This window comes from Onthophagus taurus, chromosome 7 (genome assembly GCF_036711975.1).
Source record: "Onthophagus taurus isolate NC chromosome 7, IU_Otau_3.0, whole genome shotgun sequence".
Taxonomy (NCBI): Eukaryota; Metazoa; Arthropoda; class Insecta; order Coleoptera; family Scarabaeidae; genus Onthophagus; species Onthophagus taurus.
In genome coordinates, this window is record NC_091972.1 from 5,352,174 (window position 1) to 5,362,605 (window position 10,432).

A 10,432-nucleotide genomic window follows, 5' to 3' on the forward strand; every position below is an offset into this window, starting at 1 on the left:
ATTTTAGAAGGCCCACTTTTACCAACTCCTGTTAAATTTATCCGATAGATAAAACCAGCAAAAACTAAAAAATAATTTGAAATTGTTAACTAAAAAAAAATATAATTTTGATGTTGCCCTAGATTGAAAATACAGATAAAGATATACATGACATTACATGTATCTCTATAAACAAGGCTATAATATTGCCTGATATTGCCATAGATTGAAGTTAACCTCACTTTTATTTGATGCCTTAGTTCTGCAAATAATAACAGCAGTAATAGGCATCTGTTATCCAGTAGAAGAACTAGTCGTACACCAACATGATAGATTTCATAATCTCACCAAATTGTTACCGAATAAGATGAATTTCTTAAATAATTTTTAGTTTATAAATAAATAATAAATAAGAATTAGACGTATTTATAAAGGTTTAAAAGGAATTAAATAAAAATTAGACTACAAAAAGAAACTACATAAATAATAATAGGACAAATAAATAATTTCAAAAAACAAATAAACCTTTAGGATCATAATTATTTTACTAAAAAGTACAAAACCAAATCAATTTAATTCACAAAGAAAAAAAAGATAAAGAAAAAAATATTGAGTATACTTTCTGGCTATTCTCAATATTATTTATTAATGTACAAGTAATTTACAAATAAAATGAAAACTGTATCATTATTATAACTTTAATCCTTTCAGTAATACTTAAAACATCCGTCTTATAAACGAGCGATTTTCACTAATTACTATTCATTTTTTATTATTGACACTCGTTTATTAGACGCCCTGTTTTATTGTTTCTTCTTTTTGTTTTTTTATTCTTATCCTAGAACAACGCATTCGTTACATGCTGTATACACTTTTCATTTATTTATAATCGGGGGAGAGGGGGGTGGGGGCGAACGGCGGCGCCGTTTCACGCCGGATGGATGTTGGGTCTACCCTCTAATTTACTGTAATCCAGCCGGAACTCTTTTGCCACTTTCCGCCAATTTTGCGCATCGAAAAAGTAATACGTCCCTCTTTCGTACGTTGATGTTTTCTCAACCAAACTCATACCCGGCACTTGCGTTATCCACACTTTTTCTTCCATGTGATAACGCCACTCTCGACTATAACTATAACAAAAAAAAGTTAGATCGATTTAAATAAGTTATTTATACTTACAGTTCTCCTGCAGCAGCCACTTGAAGTACATCCCCGATATTATTGTAGAACATAAAAAATAACAAATCGTCTTTATACCGGTTTAATTTTACAGATGCCAATTTATCCCTGAAATTATTATTTTTTTTTTTTATTAAAAATATAGGAAAGTCAATTTTTAGCTTACCTAATTGCACTGTTGACTAAGTATTCAGGAGGAACGTGAAAGTCGATGTCCTGCGGTCGACACGGTTGCTCCGACCACGGACCTCCAAATGTAGGGTACAGGTTATCTGGCGCGTTGAGATTCAGTCCTAATGCGGTGAGATCTTGACCGAGCGCGAGGGACACTAAATTTGGGTCCGTTTCCGCCGCCCTTATAAACGTTAACAAACCGACGATTCCGAATTGGTCGTTTACCATACTCGCCGGTATATTCGTCACTTTGCCATCAGGAAAAGTTTGAATTCCTAATAAATAAATCACAACACTTAATTATTTGCAAATACAGTTTATAAAGTAATGTTATAATGACAACACAAAATCGTAAAACATCTCTAACGTTTATCTTTTACTTGTTTTGAGCGGGAATTAAATTGGATGTTTCATAACCAGCGTCGAGTAAAAATTGCACGATCAAAGTTAAAGCTTACCTTTTTTATTTTTTGAATCGTTGGTTCACTTTTTTTTTAGAGAAAGGTGAGAAAAACTAATGACATTGGTTCAAAGTCACGATACGTCAGTTTTGTTTTCAAATAAGAAATTGGAGATAAATAATGATAAGGCATAATTGTTGTTTGAAAAACGTTTAAATCTAAACGATTAATAAAAACTATAGTGATTTGGGAAAATAATATTATACATTTGAAATAGTTAAATATTTTGTATTTAATTATGATTAAATTAGACCAACGAAGATAGAAGCTAGGTCTTTAGATTACTGGGGCTGTATAATAGTTAGGACTCGGATTTTATGCAAAATGCATCTTCTTTATTTTCTGGAATATTTTTCAAAATTGGTTTCTGGGCGAAGTACATAAAATAAGGCATATGGTACAATAAAAAAATTGCATACTTTGTCATTTTACTAGATTTGTTTCTTGTTGTTTAATAAAATAAATATAATGACTGCGTGATTTTTAAATATGCGAGTTTAGTTTAAAGCACTATACAGGATATTTTTTGATTGCGGGTTGGTTTCTTGTTTACAACGATTCACAAAAATGTGCGGGGAATCCCTTGCACTGTTGAGTTTAAGTTTAAGGAAATCCACAACCATAGTTACTGTGGCTGTGTTCAGTGTGAGTGAACATTAATCTACCAATCTAGAACAACAATGCCTAAAGTGATATCGTGCCTTGTGTCCCAGTGAATAAAAAGTTATCCCGAACTATATTTTAATAATGAGGAATTATTTTGTAAAACTGATGCAAAAGTTGTAAATATTTTTTTAAAAATTATGTCGTAGCGTTTTAGCCAAAGATTTAAGTTAAAAATTAGAGTTTTCAGCGGAGTTGCCAATGTTTTGATGACAACGAAATTGTATTTCTCATAGACTTTTACACTAGGAGTTAAAATAAAATGAAAAACTGTTAAATTAAAACTAAATAAAACTATATTAAATTTGATATCCCATCTTCTTGGATTCTCTTCTCAGATTTAAATATTTAATCTGTTAGAATATCTATGGCTAACTTTTTTAAATATTCTTTTTTAAGATAACGTGTGAGAAGAAGTCCCAAATAGAACAACATGTGAAAAGTGCAAAATATATACTAAAATGTGATAGAAATCGATTGATAACAACTATAAGAAAGGTATATTTTTGCATATTTTTTGCAAATTTCGAATAAAAAGCTTGCATATTTATGCGCATATTTCCTATAATTTGACTGCATAAAAGTCCGAGCTCTAGTAATAGTGTATTACAGTATACGTGAGGAAACTATGATTTTTCATTAACGCGTATGTCAGTCCATACGAGCCAAAGGTGAGTGTTGAAAAACATACAAGTTACTGGAAAATATTAGTTTCCCACGTGTGTTGTATAGCGTTTTGTTCAATCCTACTATTTAGAGAAAACCCGTCTTAAAATTCGATAATTCTTGAGCAAGGACTGTAGAATCTAACAGGACTGCTACATCCATTGTATTTTTGTTGTCCACTAGGGATTGGTTGCCCGCACTCTACGTCACACTATTTGCCACGCCTGGTAACTGTCTGCGTTTTTAGAGGATATATGATAGACATTAATACGTCTAAAAACATAAAACTTCAAAAATAATATCAATACGTCTAGGATATAACCTCTAAAAATACACAGCAAACGCATATAGTTCATTTTTTTTCTATAATACCTGTCAATTTGTTGTAAAGTTGGCAAAATTAACAGGGAGTTTTGTTTTATCATGTTTTGAAGTAAATATGTCACATTGACGTTTGAGCTTTCGTTATTCAAAAAGAAAAGGTGCAGTATAAGTGTTGTGGGGTGTTTATTTGCCATTTATTTACCTAGAAAAGGTATTTTATTCTATTAATTACTTTGTAGCACGTTTTTACAACAAATATGTACTTCGTTAAAATCGTATTTATTAGTATTTTAACCTGAACTATTTAGTTACTGAAAATGTTACTAAAAATCAGGAAAACAACATAAATTTTGTAAGGGTCCTAGATAATACCAACAGAAACTCTAAATAATTTACATTGACAAGTATTATAGAAAAAAAAACGAACTATAGACCATAACAACAGCTGGGAGTGGAAAATGGTGTGACGTAGTTTGCGGGCAGGTTGTCAGAACAATGGATGTAGCAGTCCTGTTAGATTCTACTGTCCTTGATTCTTGAGTAATTTCATGTCGACATGTCACCGACGACAGCAGTTTTTGACATTGCCATTGATTGTCACGCTCTTAATTGATAAATGTAAACAACCATTTGTGTCAAATTGTTAATTGTCATCATTATGCATAAAATTAATAAATTGATTAAAATGAATACTTCCACACGAACTTTCCACGTGTGCTGTCCACCGTTTTTTAGATAACATCCGTTACGTTTAAACAAAGAGTTGTTCCTTTAAAGCATTGATTCCCAAAGTGGTCCAGGTGGACCCCCAGGGGTCCACGAGAGACTCCACGGGGCTCTACGTTGGCGTTTTTACGAAAATTTTTCTGGTTTCGATAGTGAAGAACTAAAATGTTGGCTTGACTTCGCCTATCAATGTAGGCAGATAATATTTTAAGAAGCTCAGCGACTGTTACTTGTAAAAACTTAAGAATTATAACAGAGGTAACTGCAATTCACTGCATCATCCACCGACAACATCTAGTAGCGAAAAATTTGAGTGATAGATTGCACCCATGTTAATGCAGTTAACAAAATAAGAAGCAATGCATTGAATACGCGTTTATTTGCACAATTGTGCGATGAAAATGATGCAGACTTATATACTCTTATATACTGAAGTACGCTGGTTGTCGAAAAGTGCATGTTTAACAAGATTTTATTCACTTTTTGAATCAGTGTTAGAGTTTCTGGAAAGTAAAGACCCAGATTTAAAAGAAAACCTTATAAATTTGAAAGCAGATATCGCGTATTTGACAGATTTGTTCAAAAAATTTAATCATCACCTTACAATTACAAGGGGACAACCTCAATTTAATAAAAACAAAGGGTGTAGTTTCAGCCTTTGTTGGAAAATTGAAATTTATGAAGCAAAATATTAGTCGGCGCGAATTTTCCCAGTTTTCAAACTTGTCACAAGGTAGAATGGCTTGAATAGGATATTCAGACATACAACATTCAACAATTAATTGCCGTGTAGGATGACTTCAAAATCAGATTTGAAGATATTCTGACAATGGAAATACCACCATGATCATAAATCCATTTGATGAAACGTGGAGAATGTGGTATTAGAAGAGGAGCTACTCGAGCTTAACACCAATGAGGAGCTGAAAGTGAAGTTTAAAAGAGGATATCAAACATTTTGGCTGCAGGAAGATATACCCGAAAAATATCCTGGACTGTGCTGTCCACCGTTTTTTAGTTAATATCCGTTACGTTTAAACAAAGAGTTGTTCCTTTAAAGGTTTTATATTTAGCTAAAGGTGGTTGAAAAACATTAGAGTGAGTGAAAAAATTTTCACTCGTATCTAAGTTAGACAATCACAATTTCGAAGATAGGATTAAACAAATGTTAATTGCTAATCAGTATTATCTATCAAAAGTAATATACTTAAAGTTTGCGTCTCATACCGTAATTTTTGTAGTCAAATTGCAAGCACAATTGCAAGGTGGTATGAAAGCTGGAATTCATCATCCCAGCTACGTCTCTAGATTATACAGGGTGATTCAAAAAACCGCTGACAGACTTCTAGAGTAGATAATACATGAAAAATTAAGATGAATAATCTTAATATACATGGGGTCGCAAATGCCTCGTTGGCGAGATATAGCGGATCAAAGTTTCTTTAAAATTAAACATTATCTGCTATAAAAAGAACTTTTTTTAAAATATTGTCTACGCCATTGCTCTCTACGCGTGTAAAGTGATCAATTATCTATCGATTGGTCTCTTACAAAACTTTGATCAAAGCAATAGTTTTTAAGAAAAACACGTTTGTAGAAAAATTGTTAATTCAACCAAAAACTGTTGCTGTAATCAAAGATTTGTAAGGGGCCAATTGCTAGATAATTGATCACTTTACACGAAAATACTGCCCGTTTGACAAAATTAGCAGCGGAGTTGAAAACATTTAAAAAAAAGGGCTTTTTATTGCAGATAATGTGTAAATTCTGTTTAAAACATCCCATGTATATTCAAACTTTTCATCTTAATTTTTGATGTATTACTCTAGAAGTCTGTCAGCGGTTTCTTGAATCACCCTGTAGAGTACAAGAAGAAGAAGAGAAGAAATTGCAAATACAGGTAGTTTAACACGTTGGATGCCGCTCTAATTTCGAAACCAATTAGCGCAGTTAGCTAATCATCGCTTATAAGCGACAGCGGCATTAAACGTGTTAAAGTTAACACAATTACATTTGGGGTCGAGATAGTAACAAAGGAACTAAGAAGATCCAATTTCATTTACATTACAAAAACTCTGTAAAAGCTCTGCAATGTTCTAATTTATAATGTTATCCTTTACACTCCTAGAACAGTTGCAAAAAGGTAAACCCATTTTACCACTTCATCCAAATGTACAAAAACATGTACTGAATGTAATACAGGTTAGTTGTGTTAGGTAAGGTTAGTTTTCTTTTGTAATGTCAATTATACCGTGAAGTAATGTTGAGTAAGGTCAGTTTTCTTTTGTAATGTCAATTATACCGTTAAGAAATGTTGTCTATCTAAATTGATTATCTCAATTAAGTAAAGTTTAATTTACAATTTAAACATTCGTTTCAAATTAAATAAAATTTTCCACAACCTTTATCAAATACTTATCAACATATGATGACATTTCTATCAAGATAAAAAAGATTTAAACGTTGTTTAAAATCTCAAAAACAACATAATAAATCCCTAACAATTAATTAAACAATAAAAATAATAATAATATTTTGTGTAAACTCAAAACTCACCACCTGTTTTAGAATTTTTACTCTCGGATGATCTGTTTTCGCTACCACCATCTCCGGCGCCTCCGTTTCCCTTATCCCCCGATACATTACTGCCTGGCGACGCTCCTTCCCGATTCTGAGTACCAGGCAGCGCGGGAAAATCCTCTGAAGACATGGTGAATTCGCTGGACTCCAGCGTCGGCTGCTTTACCATCCCCACATACGGTTTGGTACCGGGCATAGGGCTCGGCTGGGGTACGTTATCGCCGGCGTTTCGGTTCGTCAGCGAAGGGAATTCGTTGAGATCGAGCAGCGGGGGCGTGTTGGTGTCCCCCGATCCGAAAACGGTGTGTATCGTGCCGTAGCCGCCCAGGGCGCTCATGTTGCCCATTTGGCTGTTGTTTCTGAAGCAAGTTTCAAGTAAAACGTCAACGTCAGACATTTAATTTTGAAGTTTGTGGTTGGCAGGTTTTTTTTTAAGAAAATGACGTGCTGTTTTTGTGGGTTAATCAATTCATTTTTTCGAAAAAATAAAAGTGTTGAGAAGAATTTCAAGGAAATGGACGAAAGGATGATAATGGAAAATATTAAATTATATCATCAAGTTAAGAGCGAAAAGGATTTGGAATGTATTAAGCATTACAAAATATGTTATTGACAACCAAAATTCAGCAACATTTCAACATCTTTATAAATGTATTCTTTTACTCCATGTGTAATCATTAATTACATATGGTGACATAAAATTGTTTGGAAACCTGTGTTATTTTAGTAGATAAGAAGTACTTTTTATATACAATTTATACATTGTGAGCAAACAGAAGTTATTTGCATTCTAGTTTTTTTCCATAACTTTCTTCGTCATTGATGAAATAATATTATAATTCGAATTCTGTTGGAGGGCCCTTAGCAGTCCTAAGCTAGCCTAGAAGAGCTTAGTGAGCTAAAATAAGGAATTAGTCATAGAACGACCCTAGGAAGACACCCACTGGATATTATGAGTGAAAGCAGAGGGAGAAGTCCCTAGGAATAGTCTCTGCAAATTTGCAGGGAAACAATTTGATATGAAGTATGGAGTGATGAATCAAAATTATATAAAAGAAAAAAAAATTATACCAAAAGACACAGATCAGAGAACATAATAACAACAATGTCTTTAACATCCCTTTATAACTATCAATAAGTAATCTGTCCTAGAATCAGCAGAGACACTCTGTGACTCTTAGATGCTCTTCAACTTTCAATGTGGTTATGCAGTATATGGTCTATGGCTAACTCAAATTGATAAATAGAGTGTTTAAGGTGTACCTTACAACATTTCAGAGTGTATCTAATCTTTGAAATCTATGTTAAATGTCCAAGGTGTCTACTGACTTACTAGGTGTTAAACCTCAACTAGGTCTACTTTAAATCTTTATCATGTCTGCCTAAAGACTGCAATGAGACAGATCCATATCAAAAATTTCAGACCACATCAAATCCAGTTGCATTATGACTCATTGAAAGTACCATAAAATCTCCATTCAGACATTATGTTGCATCAAGTATTTAAATTAGCATCATATCTCCATTATGATAAATTCAGCAAGAGTCCATCAGTCTATTTTATATTTCTATCAGGCCTGTATTAAGTCTATAACCTGTATTTGGATCATTAACAGTAACTAGTCTTTCTGAGAGTATCTAGTCATTTCCAATAGTATAGTTTTTCAGAATCTAGACCTCTGGGAGCAGTATGTAGTCTTCTGGCAGCAGTATATAATCTTTTATTGCTAGTATTAACAGTAACTAGTCTTTTACCGACAGTACCTAGTCATTTCCCATAGTATATAGTTTTCTGCTATCAGAATATAGACCTCTGGCTGCAGTATGTAGTCCTGAATTAAAGAGAAAACTAAAGATAGACCAATTTTGAAGATTTAGATGACAACCACAATATAATCAAAGGATATATGTTTAAAAAAGCAATATGAACAATACAAATTCTTCTTAATGTTTCCTTTCAAAAAAAGATACTTTGTTTCATAACTTTAAAGTTGTGGAATAATGGAAATAAGATTGCACCAATTCACCTTGCTTAATAATTCCAATTTGAATCCAATATTTCAATGGCACTAAAATTTCTTAATTATTTTGATGAATCCTATATCTACACTTAAAATTACTTTATTAAGATTCTAAAACATTATAACACATTTACAACAGTTCAAAGTCTAAAAGTGGTAACTTAACAAAAAGGTATCTAGTAATTATGACTAATTATCCAAAAGAAAATGTAAACATTACGTTTCTTACTTAATAACCTAAAAAATGTGGATAAAGTAATTAATTTTAAATAGTGGAAAATATTTATATTAGATATATTTGCTTACCCTATACTGGGTATTCCTCTTCTATCCGAAGGCCCCCGTTGCCCGAACACAGGTGTAACGTGCCCGGACATGGAATTACCTCCAAAACTCATACTCGTCCGGCCGAGGCTGTTGCCTCCAATGTTTCTCGAAAAGTTCAAATTCGCCATTAGCTATCTTGTGTGTGGGGCACCACTCTCTAGCATAACGAGACCTCAGGGTAGCTCGTGTTGGAAATGCTCGCTTAGTACTATTTTTAACGGTTTCTTTTAACGTACGTATTAACTTAACAGCACAAAAAATACAAATAACATCATAGACACTGTGTTGGCTTAAATGCACTTTTATCTCCGTTCTTGCAGTTGAATATTCGCTCGAATTATCCGTTTTGCGAATTTGATTTTATCGTTTGCACACGAAAAAATGTACCTGCTATAGAAAATAAAGAGTTAATTCTATACAGAAAGATGTTATTGTCCCATATATTTCCGCCATTACAGATTTAAGCTGTCAAATTTTACAGTTTTCTGTATTAACATTTTACTAATTTACCGATATCTTTTTTATTAATATACCACTTTTCATTCTAAATTTTAAATAATTATAAATTACGTAAAACTAATTTAAACGCATATCATTTGATTTTAATCGCTTTGTTATTAGCGTCATTAACATTAAGTTAACTTATTATTATCACTTTAGATGTCGCACACGTCTTTATAATTTCCTAACCTAAAATCGCAAATCTTATCTGTCAAATTCGTTAACATTTTACGTAATAACAAACAGCGATTCTTTTTAAAGAAGCTCCGGATAAAATCGTATCACGATGTCCGCAATAGTGAAGCGACAGGATATGCCTCCCCCGGGAGGCTACAAACCTATTAATTTTAAACGGATCCCTGCGAAAACTTACTTCAGCGGTTTCACTATGATTGCAGGTTATCTTGGTGTCACCGCAGGAGCAGCTTACGTCTATTATTTAACCTGCAAAAAAGTCCATCGAGAAGACATCGAAGAACGATCTGCTAGATTTGCATTAACCCCATTATTAACGGCGGAACGCGATCGTGAGTACTTAAAACAACTTAGACGCAATCGAGATGAAGAAAGGGAATTGATGAAAAATGTGGATGGATGGGTAGTTGGCACGTTATATGGGGAGCCTATCTATAAAGACGATAAAGGTGAACTTATTGAACCACGGCTACAAGATTATTATGTGCATGCTAATGCGAAAGATTTTCTTAGAAGAGCTGATCTTAGTAAGATGTGTTAATTTGAATTGGGGAAATGATGTAGTTTTCAAAATTATTGTATTTATTTATATTATTCCCCATACTTTATTAAATAAATGTTTTAGTTAACGTTTTG

General features: G+C 33.0%; 2 protein-coding genes across 2 annotated transcripts; one reads left to right on the forward strand and one right to left on the reverse strand.

The window, feature by feature from the left end:
• Positions 1 to 499: 499 nt before the first annotated feature.
• Positions 500 to 9,568, reverse strand: LOC111429177 (CCR4-NOT transcription complex subunit regena). Its single transcript, XM_023065024.2, has 5 exons — positions 9,080 to 9,568; positions 6,729 to 7,111; positions 1,325 to 1,607; positions 1,159 to 1,266; positions 500 to 1,109 (listed from the first exon to the last, which is right to left on the reverse strand). Exons 1-5 carry the CDS (start codon positions 9,226 to 9,228, stop codon positions 908 to 910), a joined length of 1,125 nt encoding a protein of 374 aa, XP_022920792.1. The 5' UTR covers positions 9,229 to 9,568; the 3' UTR covers positions 500 to 907.
• Positions 9,569 to 9,770: 202 nt separating this feature from the next.
• LOC111429175 (NADH dehydrogenase (ubiquinone) B16.6 subunit) lies at positions 9,771 to 10,425 on the forward strand. The gene has a single exon (XM_023065022.2). The coding sequence runs from the start codon at positions 9,888 to 9,890 to the stop codon at positions 10,335 to 10,337; it is 450 nt and encodes a 149-aa protein (XP_022920790.1). The 5' UTR covers positions 9,771 to 9,887; the 3' UTR covers positions 10,338 to 10,425.
• Positions 10,426 to 10,432: the final 7 nt, after the last annotated feature.

Coding starts and splice junctions, on each gene's coding strand:
- LOC111429177 (XM_023065024.2), bottom strand. CDS start 9,228: ATGGCGAATTTGAACTTTTCGAGAAACATTGGAGGCAACAGCCTCGGC. Junction 7,112..9,079: donor AGAGGAATACCCAGTATAGG/GTAAGCAAATAT, acceptor AACTTGCTTCAG/AAACAACAGCCAAATGGGCA. Junction 1,608..6,728: donor TAAAAATTCTAAAACAGGTG/GTGAGTTTTGAG, acceptor TTTATTTATTAG/GAATTCAAACTTTTCCTGAT.
- LOC111429175 (XM_023065022.2), top strand. CDS start 9,888: ATGTCCGCAATAGTGAAGCGACAGGATATGCCTCCCCCGGGAGGCTAC.